The 24,776-nt window shown below is 41.9% G+C and overlaps 1 protein-coding gene across 1 annotated transcript; it reads left to right on the top strand.

Annotated features, from left to right (window-relative positions):
* Septin14 (septin 14) lies at positions 1 to 23,689 on the top strand. Its single transcript, XM_037198549.1, has 10 exons — positions 1 to 71; positions 674 to 742; positions 5,318 to 5,435; positions 7,802 to 7,997; positions 11,250 to 11,436; positions 13,971 to 14,114; positions 18,261 to 18,357; positions 19,638 to 19,806; positions 19,992 to 20,124; positions 22,716 to 23,689. Exons 2-10 carry the CDS (start codon positions 689 to 691, stop codon positions 22,893 to 22,895), a joined length of 1,278 nt encoding a protein of 425 aa, XP_037054444.1. The 5' UTR covers positions 1 to 71; positions 674 to 688; the 3' UTR covers positions 22,896 to 23,689.
* The last annotated feature ends 1,087 nt before the right edge of the window (positions 23,690 to 24,776 follow it).

The following is a 24,776-nucleotide window of genomic DNA, read 5'->3' as shown; positions in this document are numbered from 1 at the left end:
AGCCCAGGCAAGTAAGTCACTTGAGATTTCTGGGTCTGACGATCTTAGATGTCCTTCGAGTGCTGCAGAAGGTAAAACACCCCGCACAATGCTTGGTGCATAAAGGTGCTTCGTAAAGGAAAAAATTGCCTGTGGGTTGGTTCTTAAAGAATTCGTGTCGATTTTAAAAGCCTGTTTTCCTTCATCAACGTCCTAATTTCACCCCTTTAGAATTCTCCTTCAGCCTCTGGGTGCTTATACTCCAGCTTCAGTGGTAAGGTCCTTTGGAACTGAAATCATTCTGAGTGTCTTTCTTCTTGACCTGTCCCTTCCTTTTCTCATGCTCAAAGCTGCTGGAATGGAGGACTGAGTATAGTGTTAACGTATGGATGGAATGTCACAGTGAGATTCACTGCTAGCTAACGTAACCCATAAAAAGACGATCTCTGTCACGTCTTGATTTGAAGCGAGTTTATCTTTCTCTTTGTTTTGTATATTGTTTGTCAAGTGATGTTACTTTATATATTGACTTTGTTATTGAGCGCACACAAGCTTGTTTAGGATGAAAGATACAACTTCAAACGAGTCAGAAGTGTGAATGGGATTCTATATTGGATTCTGTATTGATCTAAGTTAGGTTAAAGAATATAACCATTGTAGGCAGAGCTGACCAAGTTTTCTCTCTTTATTTCAGCCCTTTCGGTCTGTCATGGCAGAAAAACCAATGAACATGTCGACAGAAATACCTAGCAATGAAGATACAGTTAAGTATATCTTTCAAATACAACTATGCATTGTGTATTTCAATAAGTAGTTTCAAAATATTGATGACAAGTTGATTCAGGTCTGGCCAGCAAAAGAGTCTTATTATCTTTGGAAATGAATGAACCTTACTATTGATTAGATTTAAATGTAAACAGTGGTTTCAACAATTGTTAACCTGTTTCTTGACTCTGTTGATTTTTTTTTTTTTTTTGGTGCAAAAACATTATTCTCATTTAAAAGCAAAGGAGACTAAATCAAACTTTAAAGTCTCCCTGGAGGTGTTATTAGTTTGGTATCACCGTAGCAAGGTACTTCATGGTGATAGATGTGTAGAGATCCACTCACTGTTGTCCACTATTTGTATTGTCCCATACCCTCCCTGCCCCCCTCCTCCCCAGATGGGAAAGCTAAGGAAGGGTAGGAGGCCCTGTTACAGAAGTTCAGGATCTGCCTCCCTGACAGCTACCTATGGTGGCCTTGGGGTCCCTAAGACCAGGGGTTTCTGGTCAACCAGTCTCCTGTCATAGGAACAGCAGGAAGACATTTTCTCCCATTCTGTAGTTTGTTTTTTCATTGTCAATCATTTCCTTTGCTGTGCAGAAGGCTTCTAATTTATTGCAGTCCTACCCATCAATTCGTCTTCCACAGCTCTGGTATTCTGGGACTTAATTCGTAAGTCGGGGGGTGGGGAGGGTGGGGGGGGGAGTTACAACTTCTCTTTCCTGATTTTTCCAGCTGGCTTTCGGAGCTGCCAATCTTAAAGGGACACATGCCTCTTTTACTTTGTGTGTCACAGACCAATTTCCCACTGCAAAATGTTCTCAGTGGGTTCATATCAGATGTTTTCCATCAAGGGCAAACTGGGTCTCAGGGTTGATGCCTGCTGAGTCAGTATAATACTGACTACTAAGGGTTCCCAGTGACAAAAAACAAAAACAAAAACAAAAACAAAAAAAAAAAACAACCAGGAGTCATCGACTCTTAGAGAAGCAAGTTCAGGATCTTCCCAAGATAGCTCCCCATTATGTCACCATAAGTATGGTTTTGGAGAACACACAACTTCCCGAGAGCCAGATTTCTGTGGAGATCCCACAGTCACTGTCTGCTGAAGTGTATTTCAGCACAGCATCACTGCTGTGCTGGGTTCGCTCAGGCGCGCTCTCATCTCTGACCTTGTTCTCTACACTGTGGCTGTGTAATCAGTTCTGGGGAGCCCGATGTCCACTGTCTACGGTCTCTTGAGTTTCCCCAAGCTTGCCTGAACTTTTTTGGCTGTTCTCCAGTTGTTTTGGTTTCACCTGCAGGAGAAACTGGTGAGTGCCAAGTACTCCAATCTGCCATCTTGGATCTACCTAAACGTCCTTTTGCATTTCTTCGGGGTCTGTTGTAATGCATCCCTTTTCATCTTCGATTTTGTTGATTTAAGTCTTCTCTGTATTTTTCTTAGTTTAGCTAAAACACACATCAGATAAGTAAAAGAAAACATAAAAAGTTCTTTGTCAGACATTTCTTCAATATCATTTTCTTTAGTAACAGTTGCTGGAGAGTTACTGTGTTCTTTTGAAATTGCCAGGTTACTTAAAAAAATTCCTTTTTTTTTTTGAGATAGGGTTTCTTTGTATAACAGTCCTGGCCGTCTTAGAACTCACTTTGTTTGACCAGGCTGGCCTTGAATTCAAAGATCTGCCTGTCTTTTCCTCCCTAAAGGTGTTTGCCATCACCACCTGCCCCCCCACTTCTTTCTTTCTTCAGGGTTTCTCTACACAACCCTGGCTGTCCTGGATCTCACTCTGTAGACCAGGTTGGCCTTAAACCCACAGAGATCCCCTGCCTCTGCCTCCTGATGCTGGGATTAAAGGCGTGTGTGCTACAATGCCTGGTCCTGTTTCACTTCCAGCAATTGGGCTTTTGTCCCACAGTATGGTAGCTGAGGTTGGGCACCACTGGTGAAGACAGCCTCTTGGTTATCCTTACTGTTTCTAAGCTGGTTTGTGCTTTCAAGGACCTTCACAGTCTTAGGGGTGCACCAGGGCCCACATCTCAGATGGCAGTGTTGAACCCAAAAGATGAGTCCATCCCACTGGGCCATGTCACAGAGTGTTATTCAGCCACGAAGAAAACTGTGTCACAGATTGTCTCATGGGAAGAAACTAAATAGCCTAAAAACAGAAAATGAGAAGGGTAGTCAGAAGTTTTCCTGTGTCCCACCTGGCCCATGGTCAGGACAAATCTCTTACCCACAGTCCTGCAGCCTTTGATAAAATAATAATTTAGAGGCTTAATATTATTTATAACTCCTTGGTCATTAGCTCAGGCTTATTACTGACTAGCTCTTACACTTAAATTAACCCATATTCTTATCTATGTTTAGCCATGTGGCTTGGTACTTTTTCTCAGTTCTGCCTTGTCATCTTGCTTCCTCTGTGTCTGGCAGCAACTCCTGACTCAGCCTTCCTCTTCCCAGAATTCTCTTCTGCTTACTCCACCTATACTTCCTGCCTGGCTACTCGCCAATCATCATTTTATTTATCAACCAATCAGAGCAACACACGTTCACAGCATACAGAACACCCCACAGCACAGAGTATTATTCAGCCATGAAGAAAAATATATCACATATTGTCTCATGGGAAGAAACTAAATAGCCTAAAAACAGAAAATGGGAAAAAGTGATGGGAAATGGATGTAGAGCAAACGTGAATGACCAATGTGTATGCCACCATGGTCAGGCTATCAACTTAGTTTTTTGTTTTTTTGGTTTTTTTTTTTTTTTTTTTTTTTTTTTTGAAACAGGGTTTCTCTGTGTAGTTTTGGAGCCTGTCCTGGAACTCACTCTCTAGCCCAGGCTGGCTTCAAACTCACAGAGATCTGCCTGCCTCTGCCTCCTGAGTGCTGGGATTAAAGGTGTGCTCTACCACTGCCAGACTACATAGTTTTTTTTTTTTTTTTAAGGTTTATTTTATTTTTATTTATGTGTATGTGTGTGTGGGTATGTGCATGTACATGCACATGCTCTTGGAGGCCAGAAGAGGGCGCCATTTTCCCCAGAGCTGGAGTTACAGGAAACCAAGCTCCAGTCCTCTGAAAAAGCAGAAAGTGCCCTTAACCACTGAGCCACCCGGCTAGTCCCCCATTCGCTTAGTTTTATGCCTCAAATTGATTTTGTGTTACATATATTAGCATGTAATTGTTTTGCTTTGTCTTCTTTTCTTTTGTTTTGAGACTAGGGCTTACTCTGTAGTCCTGCCTGTCCTGGAATTCACTCTGTAGACCAGGGTGACCTTAAACTCCCAGAGATAAACCTGCCTCTGTCTCCCTCAAGTGCTGGGTTTGAGGGCATGTGCCACTATGCCAGGCAGTGATTTTTTAAAAATTATTTTTCGGGGCTGGAGAGATGGCTCAGTGGTTAAGAGCATTGACTGCTTTTCCAGAGGTCCTGAGTTCAATTCCCAGCAACCACATGGTGGCTCACAACCACTTGTAATGAGATCTGGTGCCCTCTTCTGGCCTGCAAGGACACATGCAGACAGAACACTGTATAGTTAATAAATCAAAATAAAAAATTATTTTTCTTACCTGCCGCCCCCCCCCTTTTTTTTTTTTAGGAAACAAAGCTTCTATGTATAGTCCAGCCTGGCCTTCAACTCACAGAAATACACCTGCTTCTGCCTCCCAAGCACTGAGATTAAAGATGTGCACCACTGTATCTGTCTAAAAAAATTTGGTACACCCCTTTAATCCCGGCACTTGGGAGGCAGAGGCAGATGGATCTAGCCTGGTCTACAGAGTGAGTTCCAGGACAGCCAGGGCTACACAGAGAAACCCTGTCTCAAAACAACAACAACAGCAGCAACAAAAAGAAAAGCAAAAAATAATGAAAAAAATTTTTTTTCTCTAGACATGATCTCATGTAGTTAGGCTGGCTTTTAAATCACTAGGTAGTAGAGGCTGGCCTTGAACTCCTGCTCCTTCTGTTTTGACTTCCTGAGTGCTGGGATCACAGTTGTATACCACTACACCTGCTTTAGGTTTTCTTTATATAGATACATGCTGAAGTAAAATGAAAATTTTCTTTTAACATAGCAAAGCTATTTTAGATTAATACCCTGGAGTTTCTTTCTTTCTTTTTCTTTTCTTTTTTCATTTTGGTTTCAAGACAGGGTTTCTCTGTATAGCTCTGCCTGTCCTCGAACTCACAGAGGTCCACCTGCCTCTGCCTCTCCAGTGCTGGGTTTAAAGGCATGTACCACCACCCGCCAGCTACCCTGGGGTTTCTAATGGTGCTTTATTGTCTTCCATTTCTTATTAAATTTAGAAACATACCCTCTTAGAGTGTGATCAGAGGTTGATTCAATTTATTTGTAACAATAACATCAACATTTGAGTTCTTTTTACAAAAAAAAATTCACTTCATACATCTGCATTGAGTAGACAATGCAGGGGTAACCAGTCCCGTTTTTTTTTTTTTTTTTTTTTTTTTTTTTTTTTTTTTTTTTTTGCATAATCAGTGTTGTCCTTTCAAAGGATGTTATTTCTGATTCTAATGAGAACCCTTTTATTTGTTTTCTCTCAGCACAAGGAAGACATCCGTTGCTTAACCACCCTTAGCCACTTTGGGTTTGAATGTTTTCCCACTCAGATGGTGAACAAATCCATCCGGAAAGGATTTTCTTTCAATATTCTGTGCGTGGGTAAGTACCAGACACCGCATTTAAATTAGTGTTTGGTTTGTCTTCCACTCATTTAAACTGATACCAAAGAGCATACTATTGATGTTAATTCAGGAACAGTTCTTCATAGTTATATTGTTTTTCCTCTTCTTAGCTACATTGTTTAAACATTTAAGAACCTTTCAGCTTGGCCTGGGGACATATTTTTTTGTTTTTATTTTTTGTTTGCTTGTTTTTCGAGGCAGGGTTTCTTTGTGTAGTCTTGGCTGTCCTGGAATTCACTCTGTAGAACAGGCTGGCTTTGAACTCACAGAGATCTGCCTGCCTATCACTGCCAGGAGGACCAGCCTCTAGCAGCTCAGGGCTCAAAGGGAAGCCACTAAGTTGGCATGTACTAGACTTTATCTGAGGGGGTAAGGAAAAAGACCCTCACACATGCTTTTGATGGTTTCCTTCAGGTCTTTTCTTTATTTTTCTTTTGCATTCTCTGTTCTTTATTTTCCTGGTGATTTCCTTCTCTCATTCTTAATGTTTTCTTTCTAACTCTCTCATTCTTGATGTTTTCCTTCTATCCCATTTTAACTCTCTCTCTATTCTTTCCCTTACAGCTTATATACCGCAGCAAAATCTATCGAGCAGTATAAAAATTACAATGTGGTGACATTCTGTTTTTCAAGTGAATGATTACAATGAATACAACTAAAAACAGCATGTTTTCAATATCCCTTACATGATTAAGTATTTTACATATTACAGGTGAACAAAAAATTATCCCAAGAACCTACATACATTCCTACCCAAGCAACTTGTTACAGATTAACCATGTGGGCCAGCAAGGTATTTTTCTCAGTCAGGTTTTTTTTTTTAACTGGCAGGCTGTGTTTTGCAGTTATAAAGAAAGGACCAATTACTTTATTACTTATCTTGAAAGGTAATATTATAAGTAATCTTAAAGGAATCACAAACCTAAACTTTTATATGTGAAAAACAATCAGTCAGCTGTACTTTAAATTTTTAGGGTGCATACCCACTCATCAATAGTTTTTTATATCAGGAGATTGAGGCAGGAATGGGTACAAGGAATTAATGATCACCTTTGGTCATCAACCAATCCTAGTAAGAAAAGTGCACCAGCTAGTAATAATTGGGCTGCTTTGTTCTTGTTCCCTGACCTTAACAAGTTCCTCATTCAAGTATGTGCTTTTCTAAAACTTTAGATTGTCTTCTTGGGTTTTTCACCTCAAAGCTTTAAACAAAAGCATCTTAGCCTGGCAGTGGTGGTGCACACCTTTAATACCAGCAGCTGGGAGGCAGAGGTAGGTGGATCTTTGTGAGTTTGAGGCCAGCCTGGTTCCAGGACAGCCAAAGCTACACTAAGAAACCCTGTCTTGAAAAACAAAACAAAACAAAAAAGAAAAAACAAAAACATCTTAGTCTAACTTTATTTTCAAAGCTTTATTTCAGCTATTATGCACTCTGAAACTTGTGAACACATCTCCCAACATTAAGGTTAAAAGAATTTAAGCTAGCTGGGCTACTGGGACTCAATTGTTTTTCTTAATCATTAACCTAAGCCACAGTCTATACAGCTCCTCAATAGAAACTCACGTGTTCTAGCTGTGAGGCAATTCCTTGTTTATATATATATATTTTTTATCATCAAAACTCTATTTAAACTAACATTATTATTATCAATTAGTATAGCTTAGGAAGAAATCATCTTCGTTATAACCCACAGGTAAAAACCCCAGTAGGACAGGATGTTTCCATGAGATAAACACACTACCTTACAGGCAGTGGGGGGTCTCTCCACACCCATTCACACTATGCCAGATACCAGAGAAAGATGGCAGCAGCAAACATGTGAAGGCACAGCAGAAGCAAAAGACACTTTGCAGTCTGTGATCTCGGAGCCTTGTTAATCTCATTTTCATCCATCAGGGATTCATCTCCTGGTGGGCTGGCACCCTGAAATCAACTGCCATCTACTGCTCCTCTGACAAGGCTGCTGGCATCTGCCTCTGCCTCCCAAGAGCTGGGATTAAAGCTGTGGGCCACCACCTCCTGGCAGTGACATATGTTTTTCAACCCAGCATTTGGGAGGCTGAACAGGTAGATCTCTGTGAGCTTGAGGGCAGCTTGGTCTACATAGCAAATCTCAGGGCAGCTAAGGCTATGTAGTCAGATCTTGCCTCAAAAAAAAAAATTTTTTTTTTTTAAAATTTTTCGAGACAGGGTTTCTCTGTGTAGATTTGGTGCCTGTCCTGGATCTCGCTCTGTAGACCAGGCTGGCCTCAAACTCACCGAGATCTCCTGCCTCTGCCTCCCAAGTGCTGGGATTAAAGGCATGCGCCACCACCACCCAGCTGAGCTTATGTTTATTACAGGAGAAACTGGAATTGGAAAATCAACACTGATCAACACACTGTTCAATACTAATATGAAAGAGAGCAAGTCCTCCCACTTCTACTCAAAGGTTGGACTCAAAGTAAGGACATTTGAACTTCTGGAAACAAACATCCCACTGAAATTGACCGTGGTGAAAACGGTGGGGTACGGTGACCAAATCAACAAAGAAGCCAGGTTAGTCTTTCCTTACTGCTTTTAAATTAATATTGAAAGTTAGCATGAAAGGTACTGGGTTTCATTAGGATGTATTTTCTTCTGTTTAAAAAATAGTAGATCATTTTCTCCTTTCTTTTCCTTCTCTCCTTCTTTCCTCCCTCCCTCCCTCCCTCCCCCCTTTCTCTCTCTCTCTCTCTCTCTCTCTCTCTCTCTCTCTCTCTCTCTCTCTCTCTCTCTCTGACAAGGTCTTACTATGTAGCCCCAACTGGCCTGAAACGCTCTCGGTAGAATCAGTGTGACCTTGAACCCACACTTAACTGCTTGCCTCTGCTTCCCGAGTGCTTGGATTAAAAGTATGTGCCATCAGGCAGTGAGTTTTAATATTTTATTTAAAATCTTTCTCATTTCAACAAATTGCCTTCTTATTGCTAGACTAAATTGTACTATCTTAAAATTTTTATTTTCATCATTTTAATTGTGTGTGTGTGTGTGTGTGTGTGTGTACATACCAGGTGCCTGCAGAAACTAGAGGCATTGGATGCTGTTGCAGCTGCAGTTAGAAAGGTTGTGAGCCATTAGATGGATGCCGGGAACCAAATTTGGGTCCTCTGGAAGAGCAGTATGTGCTCTAAACCACTGAGCCCTTTCTTCAGCCCTAAATTATAATATTCTTTTTTGGTTATTGATGTCTTTCCTTCTAGCCTTTAACTCTTTCCTCATTAAGTAATATTTTTATGAAATTGATACTTTTATATATCTAGTGTAATTATCTTATTTACAATTTTTATTTTATGTGAATGGGTGTTTTTGCCTGTATGTATGTCTACACACTAACAGGCATGCCTGGTGTCCATGAAGGCCAGAAGAGAGCAGTTAGATCCCCTGCAATTGGAGTAACAGAGAGTTGTGAGCTGCCATGTGGATGCTGGGAATCAAACCTGGGTCCTCTGGAAGAGAGACAAATGGTCTTAGCTGAGTCACCTTTCCAGCTTATTCTACCTCAACTCTGCATTTAATGACATCATGTGATCAGCATGAAATTAGCCAAGATGGGACTATTCATACCACAGAAGCCAGCAAATTCTCTCTCTCTCTCTCTCTCTCTCTCTCTCTCTCTCTCTCTCTCTCTCTCTCTCTCTCTCTCTTTGAGACAGAGTTTGTTGTGTAGCTCTGGCTGTCTTAGAACTCACTATGTAGACTAGGCTGGCCTTGAACTTAGGGATCCACCTGCCTCTGCCTCCTAAGTGCTAGGACTAAATGAATGTGCCACTGTGCCCACCTTGATGCCAGCAAATCTTAAAAATCAGTATTTTTTTTTTTCTTTACAGAGAAGACCATTTTAAATACTCACCATTATTTTGCTGTTTCAGGACAAGATTTTGAACAAAGAATATGTCAGAAAAAGGATGAAACAAAAGCACATGGCGTGTTGCTTTAAGTAGTTGCTCTTAGAAAATGAGCATCATTTTAATAATCAGCTTAATTCTCCTAAACGTTACATCCTTTGTTCTGTGGTTAAAAAATAAGTCTCACAATTCACCTTGTATTCATTGCAATTGAGTGTAATAAATCACCCTAAACTGATGCTTAAAACAGTAGAAACATTCTTTCACAGTTCTACAGTCCAGAAATCCAGAAATCTCACAAGTCAGAGCTTGTGAGAAACTGAAGCAGGAGGATTTGCCGTGAGCTTCAGACCAGCCTAGGCTGCTCTCCTAGTTTGGTTCCTATTGCTGTGATTAAAAAAAAACAAAAAAAAAACGGCGACCCAAAACAACTTGGGCAGGAAGGGGTTTATTCGGCCTCCCATCCCAGGACATAGTGTGACGTTTACTGGCTTGCTCTTCGTGCCTTGCTCAGCCTGCGGTCTTAGACACTCAAGGCACCATCCAGAGCGAGCTCTGCCTTTCCACATCCGTCACTAAGCAAGAAAATGCCCTGTGGACTTGCGCACAGGCGGTGTGATGGAGGCGTTTTCTCAGCTGAGGTTCTTCTTCCTAGATATGTATAGCTTGTGTTGTTAGGGTCTGAGAGAAGACCCCAAGAAAGATCGACAGTCACGTGCGCAATTTAGCAAGCGCGTTTATTGTTTCCAACAGATTCGAGCCCAAAGGGAGGTCGCAAGCTCCTTTTAAGCGGAGTTAGGGGAATTTCAGGAAGGAGGGATTAATCTGGTGCTGATTGGTGGAGGAAAGATTAGTCTGGGGGCTGATTGGTGAGAGCTTTAGTGGTGAGGGACCGTCGATCTATAGGGTAGGAGAAGCTATCTTCAGCTAGCAGAAGGCTGGGGGGCACCTGCTGATTGGTTTCCCCTGAGTTGTGGTCTTTCTGAGAACAGCTCGCTCAGCTCCAGCCAGTTCCAGGAAACTGAAACTGAGTCCTGGTCCCTAGCAGGGCTATTAGAAACCTATCAAGGCTCTGGTCTGGCTCCTGGACCCTCTTAGTGTCAACTGGACAAAAGTCCAATCAGGACAGCTACAGAGCAAGCGAAAACGTGCTTTCTAGAGTCCACCCAGACTAGGGCTTTAGGAAAGCAGCCCTTCTTTGTTTATTATAGCTTCCGGTGTCAACTGTCACTCATGGCTAAGTCCCTCCCATCTGTACCTCCACACAGCAATCACTGGACTAAAGATGTGTACAGAGGGTCCCAATGACCTTATTTTCAAATTTCTATTTTTCTCTCTCTTGAGACTAGAGTTTGCTACGTATCTTATGTATCCTAGGGTAGCTTTGAATTCACTAAATAGTCCAGGCTGACTATTCAGAGCAATCCTCCTGCCCTAGACTTCTGGTTTTGGGATTACAGGAATGTGCCACTATGACCTACTTCAAAATTTCAAAATTACATCTATAACCCTATTTCCCCTAAAATAAAGTCATATTCTTTAGGGATTAGGAGTTGGATATCATGCATTCTACCACCCAGCCACACCCCTAACTTGAAATATTTTATGGCTAATAAAATGCATCTTTTTTTATTTTTTAAGACAGGATTTCTCTGTGTAGTTTTGGTGGCTGTCCTGGAACTCTCTGTAGACCAGGCTGGCCTCAATCAAACTCACAGAGAGCCTCCTGCCTCTGCCTCCCAAGTTCTGGGACTAAAGACATACATTTCTGCCACTGCCACCCCCACCACCCAGCGAAATGCATCAGTTTTATCAAGTGACACACTATTCATTGCACACAATGTTGATTAAATAGTGAGACACCAGATTCAGATTTTATTAATCTGTTGTGCTAAATGTTTAAATAATGATTCTTTTTTTTCAGCTACCAGCCAGTTGTTGACTACTTAGATGCTCAGTTTGAGCTGTATCTCCAGGAGGAGCTGAAGATCAAACGCTCCTTGAGTGACTATCAGGATTCTCGCATCCATGTGTGTTTCTACTTCATCTCACCCACCGGACACTCCCTCAAGTCCTTGGACCTGCTGACGCTGAAGAACATCGACAGAAGGGTGTGTTTGATAACCCCACCAGACTCTCAAGGTTCCACGGATGTTTTGAGATGACAACAATGTTTCTTGAAGCATTCAAGGACAGCTTCCTGCTATTTGAGAATATGTGCATATTATTTAAATTTTTTTTTCTGTTGCTCTTGAAAGCATTTGAATGAATTTTCCGGGGCGTTCCTAACAAAATGCCAGAGTAGATGGTTTAAACAATTTTTAAAAAAATCATTTTTCACATAGTCCTGGAAGCTAGAAAATCAAAATGCTAGCATTTATCTTCTTGGCTTGCAGACGGCTGCTTCTTTACATCTCACATGGCCTATCTGCTGGTGTCTGTATGGACAACATTCTGGTTTTTGTTTTTTGAGACAGGGTCTTATGTAGCTCAGTCTGGCCTTGAACTTGTAGCTGAGGTTGGCCTTAACCTCCTGATTTTCCTGCCTCAGTTTTTACAGAGTTGGGATTAAAGGTATACCTTTAAACTAGGCCACATTTCTCTTTCTTTTAAGGCTGATAATCAAACTGGATTAGACACCCCCCCACCCCCCACCCCCCACTCCCCCACCCCCCGCTATAACAGTCTAACTTTAATTTAAAATTTCCATCTGCAAGTACTGATACTGATATAGAGGGTTTAGACACCAATATACAAAATTTAGGGGAGGGAAATTTTAACATTTGATGGAATTCATTTTTAGCTATCATTCCAGGTAAATTTAATTAAAACAGTGACTGATTAGAGCTTGGTTTGCTGATATCTCAGGATTTACAGGGATGAGACAGGAGGACAGCTGTGAGTTTGAGGCCAGCCTGGGCTACATAGTCTTTAGGCAGCCTGCATCGCAGAGTGAGACTATGTCTTTAAAAAAAAATCAGCAACAATAACCAAAAATAACCAAAAAATCAACAACTTCCCCCAAATTTCCCATCCCTAAAATAAAACTTGAAAAAAAATTATCTTTTCTTTTCTTTTTTTTTTTTTTTTGAGACAGGGTTTCTTTGTGTAGCCCTGGCTGTCCTGGAACTCATGTAGACCAGGCTGACCTCAAACTCACAGAGACCCACCTGCCTCTGCCTCTGGAGTGCTGGGTCTAAAGGCGTGCGCCACCACTGCCCAGTGACAGACTTCTCCCCATGGTTTTAGAAAAATCTTCAAGTTTTTGTGAGTCTCTAGTATAAGGACAAGGTAAGCTTGCTCTAGACTTGAGAACTGGTGGTACAGTTCTTGTGAGGGGGAGGGCATCCTGTGGTTGGGGTGTGGAGAGACTCTAGGCTCATGCCCACAACATGTTATGTACAGCCACAAGGATATTCTGGACTTTCTCTCTTATCTAGAATGTACCACAGGAATGGGCAGGTCCTTAAAGGCATACATGGCCCTGTGCCTCAGCACCAATGTACTCAGCCTGTTCTCAGAGGGACCATTGCTTTTTGGAAGCATTTGCTGAAGTCTAGGTTCATTATATTCACGAGGATGCTGGGTGTTACCTCAAGTTTTCTCAGCCTCTTTAACACTTTGAATTTAAAGCTTTCATCTGCTTCTTGGAGACCGTTCAGTTTTTAATCTCAAAAATACCATTTATAATATAGTTGCATAAAGACACATTCTAAACTGGTGTAGTTCCTCAGATTCTCCCCAAGACCATAGCTCCTGCCAGAATGCTTTCGTTTCTAACCTTATACATTTCTCCACTGCTTTAACTTATCATGCGCATGTGTTGTCATAGAGGGGCAACTAAATAGGTATATATATATATGTGTGTGTGTATATATATATATGTATATATATGTGTGTGTGTGTATCTCTATATATCACAAGTTTAGATTAAATTTTGTTCATTTGATTAAATTTTCTAGTCATTTACTACATCCTCCCCCAGCTTAGCATAAGTGTTTGCAAAAACATGAGATTTGCCCAAGGATTTGAAAAAAAGTGTGATTTGACAATTCTAAATTAAAAGCAACTAACTTAAAGCTGATATTTATTCATCCATACTTTATTATAGGCTTAAACAGCTATGAATTGGGTAGGACAAGGGTGAATGAAAGAGGAACATTGGTTAATATGCATTTATCGAGAATCGATTACAGGAATGATGGCTGGGAGAAAAACTCTCTCCCAATGTTTTCAGCCAGTTTGATAGGTAATCGGTCTACTGAATCCTACTGCTTAAATTATGTTGATTACAGAGGCATTGGGGGCGTGGGATTTTTAGAACAGGAACAAGGTCAAGGCTTCTAAACCTGAGTTCTGATAAAAGATGAGGGCTCAAGATGTAGCTCAGGGGTACGACATTTATCTGTAACATTCAAGGCTTGAGGTTTTAATCCTCAGCACTCCCCCAAAACAAGGAGTTCTCTGTGGCTGAGCATAATGGGGCACACCTGTGGGTAACATCATCCCTCTTCCCCAAATGCCAGCAAAGACCCTGTCATGAACAATATCAGCAACAACAAGCCATGGGCACAAATTTTCTTTTTCTGGGTGTAAGGTTTAGACTGAAAAATAGTAAGATTTGACCCACCTTCCTTCCTACCAGGTGAATATCATACCACTGATTGCCAAAGCCGACTCGCTTTCCAAAAGCGACCTCCAGAGATTCAAGAGTAACATAATGAGGGAGCTGACCAGCCACGGCATCCAGATATACCAGTTCCCAATAGATGATGAAAGTTCAGCCCAAGTAAGCGCCTCAATAACGTAAGCTTGGTCTGTTGAGCCTCATCTCCCTTCACATGGGAGACTGAAGGACAGCTGGTAATACGATTGGTACTTTATTGTCACTTGTATCGGACAAGAGACAATAAGCAATACATTTTTCCTCAAAATACGTTCTGGGGGAAATGTTTCCTCCCTTCCTTCCTCCCTCCATCCCTCGCCCCCTCCTTCCATCCTCCCTTGGCAGGGTTTCATGTCATCCAGGCTGGCCTTGAATTTACTACATAGATGAGGCTGACCAGCCTAATCCCGTCTCCCTGAGTGCTGGGATTACAGGTAGATGCCAGCAGGCCTGGTTTATACAGTGCTGGGATTCAAACCCAGGACTTTGTGCGCGAAGGCAAGCAGTCTCTCAACAGAACTATTTCCCCAACTATTTAATTTCTTGATTTTGAAATGTGTTGATTGTTGTGGGACTGAGGTGCCAGAACAATCTGAGCAGACGCAGGAGGTTATGCAAAGCAAGATTTTACTGGCTCGGGCAGCATGGCAGAAACTGACCAGTCAGGGACAATAGTACACCTGTGCCAAGTTATGGTTACCTTTTTCACTGATCAGGATTCAAAGATTAGAGACTTCCCTAGGAACCTTGTTCTGTAGTACACTTATCTTATTCTTATTGGTTGGTTCACTCAAGTAAGGCGGGGTGGGTTGCTCACCATTCATGTCTTACCTTGCCAACCAGGGTGACAGTTACCAAGGGAGGTCTGGGGAGGTCTTGGGAACTTAAACTCTGCTTGACCCCCAGTCAAGATGGAAGTTTTATTCAAAATGTCTTCAGTTTTGTTCCTTCTTATGTACTAAGATACAAATTCTTTTCCTTTTTTTTGTTTTGTTTTGTTTTTTTCAAGACAGGGTTTCTCTGTGTAGTTTTGGTGCCTGTCCTGGATCTCACTCTGTAGACCAGGCTGGCCTTGAACTCACAGAGATCCACCTGGCTCTGCCTCCCGAGTGCTGGGATTAAAGGTGTGTACCACCACCACCACCACCACCACCACCACCACCACCACCACCACCTGACACAAATTATTTTCTTTAAATAGCTTTATGAAGATTTAATTTTTAAAAAAATTAAGCTGGGCATGGTCTCACACTTTTAATCCCAGCATTTGGGAGGCAGAGACAGGTGGATCTCTGAGTTCAAGGCCAGCCTGGTCTCAAAAAAATCAGAGAGAGGGGCAGAGAGAGATGGCTCAGCGGTTAAGAGCACTTAACTAAGACTGCTCTTCCAGAGGTCCTGAGTTCAATTCCCAGCAACCACATGGTGGCTCACAACCACCTGTAATGAGATCTGGTGCCCTCTTCTGGCCTGCAGGGACACATGCAGGCAGAACACTGTATACATAATAAAAAAAAAAATCAGAGAGAGAGAGAGGGGGAGAAGGGGAGGGGGAGGGGGAGGGGGAGGGGAGGGGGAGGGAGAGGGGGAGGGAGAGGTGCAGGCTACCTCTGGTGAGAAGGGGAGGGGGGCTGCCTCTTAAGGGGACTTTAATGTCAGAGGACATCAGGATGCTGGGCAGGTCTCAAGGGGTGGGTCAGAATACTAACGTTAAGGGATTGTGCTGCTTTAGTAAAGTGGTGGCTGAAAGGTCTCCTCCAAGATCCATGACTTCACTGGCCCTGGCTAGCTGGCTGGGTTTCTGTTACCAGGCACGAGTTCCCTCTTGTCAATCAGATTTTACATCCAATCAGAGAACTGTTGGTTACTGCCAAGGTGTGTGTGCCATTGCTGCACTTTTGGGTTCTTTTTTCCATGCGGGTTATTATTGTGATTCCTAGGCATCATAACTGGCCAGACTGGGGGTTGCCTCCCTTTTGGAAGCTTGCAAGGCATCTTCTGGAACCATAAAAGCTAGTCTTCAGGATGAGGCTTTTAGATCAGTTCCAGCTCAGGGGACTCTGGGCCCGATGTCGGAAGTATGTAGTGTCTTCAGCAACCAGGACTTTTGTTCCACCTCTTAGGGACATCCAAAGCCAACAACAATCGCCTCTAATGTTATGGGAGTTACTTGGAAGACCCTGACCAACAACACAAAAGAAGGCTTCTTATGCCTGGTATTGAGTTTTTTTGTTAGATGGTCTTTGTATCTTGGAGGGAGCATTGCCAGCCAAGAAGGGAAAATACCATTTAAGTTAGATGTATAAATTTGTGCACCAATTTATGTAATATTATAGGTATTTTTTATTATGTGGCTTCCTTTTCTGGGTATTTCATGTGAATGAATCACAGGTCCTCTTTTGTATCTGTTGTCTTCAGTTAGGATGATGTTTTCAAGATTTACAGCATTGTACAAGTATCTGTACTCTCTCTCTCTCTCTCTCTCTCTCTCTCTCTCTCTCTCTCTCTCTCTCTCTGTGTGTGTGTGTGTGTGTGTGTGTGTGTGTGTGCTTTGTGTGAATATACACTTGGGATTATTCCACATTTTTGCTATTATGAAGAATGTTATTATAAACATTTATGTACAAGTGTTTGTGATGGTAGATACTCTAATTTCTCCTGGGTATGTATATCTAGAAGTAGAATTCTTAGATCATATGACAACTATATCTAATCATTTGAAGATCTGTTGTATTGATTCCCAAGGCACCTGCCCCAAGAGTTTTGATTTAATTTCTTTGTCTTAATTCATGCTATATAAATGTTAAAAAATCTGACTACATTACTTAGTATGAGTGGATCCGACTGTTTTTGATTGGCATTTTGGGTGATTACAGATGTGGAATGTTTTTCCATAGGTTTATGTATATTTTTATGAGTTCCTGGGGAGAAACATGTATTCAGATTCTTTGTTCATTTTTGATTGACATTTTGCCTTTTTCTTGTAAGTTACAAAGGTTCCTTGGATTCTCTTTTTCCAATTCACTCTGTTTTCTGTTATGCTGCAGAGTAGCCTAAAATATTCCACCCGTCTGTTTTTATATATTCATGATCCAGTCTCTCTGTATAGCCCCTGACTCACCCACTTCCCAGACTCCAGTCACCACTATAAGCTGATTTCTTGTTCAGTAGTGTGGATTGAACCCTGAGCTTCACACATGCTAGGCAAGGGTCATCCCAGCCTGAGGCTGGATTTTTCTTTCTCCCCGGGCCCCCCCCCCCCCCCCCCCCCCGCAAGCTGAGGACTGAACCCAGGGCCTTGCGCTCTACCACTGAGCTAAATCCCCAGCCCCAATTCCTTTTTTTTTTTTTTTTTTTTTTTTTTTTTTTTTAAGGACAGGGTTTCTCTGTGTAGCCCAGGCTGTCCTAGAACTAGCTTTGTAGAAGAGGCTGCCCTGGAACTCAGAGATCCACCTGCCCCCTCTGCCTCCCAAGCACTGGCATTAAAGGCTGCATCACCGCCACCTGGCTCATGCCTGGTTTTTAATGTGGGATCAGATTCAAGTCTTCGTGTTCACAGAGCAGGCACTTTATCGAAGATGCTATCACTAACCTAGCCCTCCTGAGGACACACATAATATTGTTTATTAGCATATTTTATATTGTGTATCCAAGAACTAACTATAATATTTATTTATTTATTTATTCATTTATTCATTCACTTATTTATTTATTTATTTATTGGAAATGGGATCTCACTATGTAGCCCTGGCAGCCCCGGAACTCACTCTGTAGACTAGTCTGGCCTCAAACTCAGATCCACCTGCCTCTGCCTCTTGAGTGCTGGGATTAAAGGCATGCACCACTCTGCCCAGCTTAATTTTTATTTTTAATAGTTTCATCTGTTAACTTATATATATATTATCATTAAAGTAGTTTTCATATCAACTCAGCAATGTTGTCTTTGTGTTTAGTGTAAAGATAATGTGAGAGAAACTGTGTATTAACAATCTTTTTTATCTTTGTACTGCACGCATCATGATGTCTTGCTTTAGGAAAGGTAGTGCTACGAGGTAGGTAGTCTTTAATTATATGTCAGCCTGAGATTAATGTTTAACAAACTAATTAGCACATATTTTCCACTAAGTATAAAAGTCTGACATGATAGATTATTTGTGTAATTAAATGTATTATACTAGCCTCACTTTGCTCCTTGTTATCACAGAAAAAGAACAACAGAGCCAAGCCATAGTGTTGAAGGGAGTCTAACTTGTATCATTTTTATCTGTTTAGGGGCAGTTACCTTTTGCTGTGGTAGGAAGCATGGAGGAGGTGAAAGTTGGAAAAAGGATGGTCAGAGGCCGCCATTACCCTTGGGGAGTTCTGCAAGGTAAATATGAGATCGTGGTTCATGACGATTAAATCCAGTATGTACTGTGTCATCCCTAGTCTCAAATAGCATTTTGATCTTAGCCAGGGTTGATAACTCTAGCTAACTTGTAAGTTAGTAGTTGCTAATGAGGGACACAGATTCCATTTCGTTTAAGCTTCCCCTTAGAGTGACTATGATACCCCCACACACACTTTTTTTTTGTTTTTTTTTTTTTTGTTTTGTTTTTTTTGAGACAGGGTTTCTCCGTGTAGTTTTGGTTCCTGTCCTGGATCTCACTCTGTAGCCCAGAGTGGCCTTGAACTCAGAGAGATCCACCTGCCTCTGCCTCCCGAGTGCCAGGATTAAAGGCGGGCACCACCATTGCCCAGTTTATGATTCCTTCTTTTTTTTTTTTTTTTCTTGAGACAGGGTTCTCTGTGTAGCTTTGCACCTTTCCTGGAACTCGCTTTGGAGACCAGGCTGGCCTCAAACTCACAGAGATCCGCCTGGCTCTGCCTCCCGAGTGCTGGGATTAAAGGCATGAACCACCACCGCCCGACTCGATTCTTTCTTATAAAGACAGTTGTTCCCAACTTTCCTAAGGCTGTGACACTTTAATTACTCATGTTGTGGTGACCCCCAACCCTAAAATTATTTTGTTGTTATGTCAGAACCGTAATTTTGCTACTGTTATGAATCAAAATGTAAATATCTGATATACAGGATAACCAACATGAGACTCCCAAGGGGGTCACGACTCACAGGTTGAGAACCATTGCTGTAGGCATTGGCCAGAAACTGACGTAAACCCACACCTACAAAATCTCCTTGTTTAACCAGTGTGCCACATGCACACAGTCTCTGTCTTCCTGAAATATGCCATTCAGAATCCTGGGACACACTCGAGCAAAACTGAAGAATAAATATTGGTGCCTACAAGAAAAGATTAGTGCCTACCACCTAGATCCACCTGCCCAGCATGGCACCGCCCACAGTGGGCTGGTCCCTTCTACATCCATTAGCGATTGAGAAAATGCTCAACAGATGTGCCCACTGGCCAGTCTGATTGGAGGCCAATCCCTCCACTCAGGTTCCCTCTTCCCCAGTGTATCAGGTGGAAACCAAGATCAGATATTACATAGGCTAAATCAATAGGAGAAAAATAATCGGTGAGCTTAAAAAAAAAAAAAAAAGAGCAAAATATTTTCGATTGAGAATAACCAAAATGGTAGAAAGCTTATTCAGCAAAATAATAACAGAAATGCTCCATCATGAATTTATAATTATTTCTTGACTAGTGGAAAATGAGAGTCACTGTGACTTTGTGAAGCTCCGGGATTTGCTTCTGTCTACTAACATGGAGGATCTGAAAGACCAAACCCACATTCAGCATTATGAGTGTTATAGGAGAAGCAGACTGCAGAAACTTGGTTTCAACGACACAGGCCGAAACAATCAGCCAGTGAGGTGAGCGGAAGACGTCGTTATCGGGGTGGAGAGATGGCTCAGTGGTTAGTTCGGAGTGCTTGCCGCTCTTGCGGAGGACGCGGCTCACTGGCCCTTCGTTAGCGTTTATTTACTTATTTATTTATTTATTTATTTATTTATTTATTTATTTATTAAATACGAGAATAACCAACTTTCGCTTCTAGTTTCCAAGAGATGTATGAAGCCAAGAGAAAGGAGTTCCAGGCCCAGTGTCAGAGGGAGGAGGAAGAACTGAAGCACATGTTTATGCAGCGAGTCAAGGAGAAGGAGCTGACCTTTAAGGATGCTGAAAAGGAGGCATGCATGACCAACCTCACGTCCGTTCTCTGTGTCCTTTTCTTTGGGGGGATGGACTCTAGTAGATTCTTGTTTTGGAAGAAACTTTCTAAAAGTAGCTATTCGTACATGGGATCTTCCCCCTCCCCCCCTCCCCCGACAGGGTTTCTCTGTGTAGTTTTGATGCCTGTCCTGGATCTTGTTCTGTGGACCAGGCTGGTTTCAAACTCACAGAGATCCGCCTGACTCTGCTTCCCAAGTGCTGGGATTAAAGGCGTGCGCCACCACTGCCCAGCCCATACATGGGGTCTTAATGTAGCATTTATGAAATTAGAGGCTAAAATTATATTTTTCCCCCAGAGCATTTTGAGAGTTTGTCTTTTAAATGCCCTGTGTCTCTGACCTCATCCATCAGGGACTGACCTTTCAGTTCACCCAGCGCCTCTTCTGCTTACAGCTCTCCCAACATGGAGTTGTGTGCTGGGAGCCCTACAGGGTATCTTGGGGGCTGCCCCATCTCCATAGTTCCACTAGGCATTGTCCTAAGTGGAGTCCCTCTCGAGTAGCTATGATCCTGTGACAGGGCCCCCGGGGCACCTATGGTATCTTTTGAACTCTATGTGGAGACATCTTGGCCTCAACAGTTCTTACCTTGTACATGTCCACAGAATTAGCATCACGTGGTAGAACCCAAGACTTAGAATTTGTACCTTCTAGAGCATCAGACGGAGCCATACCCATTCCCATTTGATATTGCCTGGGGTGACTAGGAGTACTGTGACAATTCATGCCAGTGAATCCTGAGGCCACCCGGACACCTGTCCAGATAGCTTGCCTCAAGGACCTCCCAACCCCCTCTGGGCCATTCCCCATTGTATTCATGAATAAAACTGATTCCTAACCATATTAATCTCTTTAGCAAAGGGTTGCTTGCACATATCTTGAGCATTCTTTTGAAAATTTCCTTATATTGTAATTTCAGTTTTCAATAATTTTGATATTTCCACTTAGTTATGAATTCAACCTTGAGTTTTGTCTTTGTTTTTCCAGACAGGGTTTCTCTGTGTAGCCCTGGCTGTCCTGGAACTCACCCCATAGACCAGGCTGGCCTTGAACTCAGAGATCTGCCTGCCTCTGCCTCTCAAGTGCTGGGCTCAGTGGCATGTGCCCCCACTGCCTGGCTTCAGTCTTTAGTTTCTGTTCTCTCTTTTTACTATATGCAGTTTTATAAAAAGCCACACCACATCTTGAGTGCTCTGCTGATTAACTATCTCTTTGCCACATACCTTAACTCTAAAAAGCTTGTGTTCACTAAAGCCCTTGACACCAGAAACAGTTCATCTAAGTTCCTTCCCACGGTGGGAGGAGGACGGGCTTTTGTTCAGTTTCCAATACCTTGTCCAGCAGTTTTGAGACCTCACCACCAAGTCCTTTGCTGTACATGTTTCCAATGACATTCTGATGGTGACAATTAAGTACCCCCCCCCCCACACACACACTCACATTGCGGCATGTGCTTTTACCCCACCCCACCTGGAATAAATCAATAAGTGTAATCTTTATTTTTCACAAATTAGGGGAATTTAGTTTTGCACTAACTCTCTATATTAGATTTTAATGCACAAGACCACACCAGAAGGGAATCACCCATGCTAAATGATGTATAATAAAATGAAGCTTCAAAACGGACCAGTTTGGGGCCAGCAAGGTGTCTCAGGAGGTCAGGGTGTTTGCCACTCAGCCTGAAGACCTGAGTTAGATCCTGAAACCTCTATGGTGGAAAAGAGAGAAGGAACGACAGAAAAAAAATCTCAAGAGAATATAGTCAACTTGAGTTAGTGTAGTAAAACGTTGCTTAAAACCTCTAAGAAAAGCAACTTTCCAGCCCTGGTCTGGATTTGGCTCCCATTTCTGCCTTTTGTAGCCTTCTTCTGCCTTTAACCCCCTCTTTGTCTCCTTGGCACCCTCATATTTCATCTAATAATATAAAAATATAAATATGCCGGGTGGTGGTGGTGCATGCCTTTAATCCCGGAACTCAGGAGGCAGAGCCAGGCGGATCTCTGTGAGTTCGAGGCCAGCCTGGTCTACAGAGCGAGATCCAGGACAGGCACCAAAACTACACAGAGAAACCCTGTCTTGAAAAAACCAATATATATATATAATAGGCTTAGACTGGTCCACTGCCCACCTCTAGAAACAGAAATAGACACCAATTATACTACGAAGTTTAGGTTTTGTATTTTTATCTTTTAACAGTCTTGGGCTACTCCAAAGGTGACTGATACCAACTTCTAAACCTTTAGGAGAACAGGAGTGGTACCCTTGACCCTTTTTTGTTGGTTTGTTTCTAGATAGGGTCTCTCTGTGTAGCCTTGGCTGTCCTGGATCTCGCTCTGTAGACCAGGCTGGCTTTGAACTCACAGAGCTCACCTGCCTCTGCTTCCCCGGTGCTGGGATGATAGGCATTTGCCACCACCCCCTGGTCCTGGACCCCTTTTAAGGGCTTCCGAGGACTTTAAATAAGTTTTTCTCGGGTCATACTCTGCCTTTTGGATATTGTGAATCTTTGTGACTCAGAGTGGCTTCTTCTTCTTTTTTTTTTTTAATAGCTGCAGGACAAATTTGAACATCTGAAGAGAATCCAACAAGAGGAGATCCTGAAGCTGGAAGAAGAGAGACGAAAGTTAGAAGAGCAAATCATCGATTTTTACAGGATGAGGGCTGCCTCGGATCCGCCACAGACTCCGGCGTGCACCAATGTGAAGAAGGACAAAGATCGTAAGAAATGATCTTTTCCTGCCATTATGGCTGATTCAGAGCCCTGTTATCCTCTACGCGTATACCTGTGAGCTTGTCTTCATAGCACTTTAACTTTGTGGTGGAAGTCTAATGTTTTCAAAAGTTATTTAACACATGTCATTCTGCACTGGAGTGTCAGATTCTTGGGAGGAAGATGCCTTGTGTGTCTTGATGGTGCAACATAGACTAGCACTCCACAGTACCCAGTAAATATTTTATTAATCAACATAGCCAAGAAGTACATAGCATAGTATAAAACAGGTATGGTCAGACAAGAGGACATTCTTTTAGCGTAGATGTGCCTTTGACGCCAGTAGTGATTTTTACAATTTCTGTCTCTTGAGAGGTTTTACTTTGTGTGTATGTGTGTGTGTGTGTGTGTGTGTGTGTGTGTGTGTGTGTGTGTGTTTCTGAGACAGGGTCTCACTATGTAGCCCTAGCTCTCCTGAAACTCTTGGTGTTGATCAGTCTGCCCTTGAACAGCGATCCTCCTGCTTCTGTCTCCCAAGTGCTGGGATCATAAGCATAAACCACCCTGCCTAGCTCTACTGACTTTTCTTGAGGATGCATAGTCATAAAGTATTGTTATAAAAGGTAATTATTGGTTATTCCCAAATTCTATTTTTAACAATCCTTGATAACGTTAATTGCTATGAAGCATCATGTTTTGATTAGAACGCCTATGCTTTGGTGTCAGACTTGCAGAAGTATAAAATGAAAGATTCAAAATCTAGATAGCAATAGACTATGGTGAGAACAGTAAGTCTTTTTTTTTTTTTTTTTGGTTTTTCGAGACAGGGTTTCTCTGTGTAGCTTTGCGCCTTTTCCTGGGACTCACTTGGTAGCCCAGGCTGGCCTCGAACTCACAGAGATCCGCCTGGCTCTGCCTCCCAAATGCTGGGATTAAAGGCGTGCGCCACCACCGCCCGGCTGAGAACAGTAAGTCTTAAAGATTTTGGCTATATTGCTAAAAAGTTATTAAAGTGTACAGTATGGGATGTGGTTTTTTTCTTCTGTTTTTAAAAACTCCCTTCTGATTTTATATACTAAGGGCTTTTTAAATTTTAAATTTTTTTTTTTTTTTTTTTTTTTTTTTTTTTTTTTTTTTTCGAGACAGGGTTTCTCTGTGTAGCTTTGTGCCTTTCCTGGAACTCACTTTGTAGACCAGGCTGGCCTTGAACTCACAGAGATCCACCTGCCTCTGCCTCCCGATTACCAGGATTAAAGGTGTGCGCCACCACTGCCTGGGTAAAATTTAAAATATTTTTATCAGTTACTTATTTGGTGTTCTGGTTGTGAGCCTAGCTCTCTCTCCAGCCCCAGTTCCTTATCTGAATGTGGTTGATCTTCACCAGGACTCACTCTATTACAATACAACATTTGAGGGACTTTGCCACTGTGTACTTCAACCACACTGGGATCAATTCTTTCTTGATAGTCCTGAGTAAAGTACAGTTTTAATGGAATTTTAATATTGTCTCCATTTCAAATGCAGCATTTAAGGCTATCACTATATATACTAAAAAATACTTTATAATTTATACTTACAATTTCTTCACAGAAAAGTTTTATGTGAAAAGGGATGAGAGAGAGAAACAAATCCACAATTAGTTTCATATATGTTGGTAAGTCATCTTACAAATGGGATGAGAAAGAAATATAATACATGGATAATGTAGTGGCAACTATGTAAGAACAAAGATCTTTGTTCTGATCATTTATCTAATTTATATATTCATTCCTAGGCTTAGGACAATTTTTAATGCACAGTAGATACTATTAGTTGAATAAATAATTCCAGTAGTAGTGTGTTACCTGTGTTATATGCATGAATAGTTTAATTTAGATAATTGACTTTTTTTTTTTTTTTT

Source organism: Peromyscus leucopus, chromosome 23, assembly GCF_004664715.2.
Source record: "Peromyscus leucopus breed LL Stock chromosome 23, UCI_PerLeu_2.1, whole genome shotgun sequence".
NCBI classification, from domain to species: domain Eukaryota; kingdom Metazoa; phylum Chordata; class Mammalia; order Rodentia; family Cricetidae; genus Peromyscus; species Peromyscus leucopus.
The sequence above is the reverse complement of the archived record's forward strand: the minus strand, read 5'-3'. Positions and strand labels throughout refer to the sequence as shown.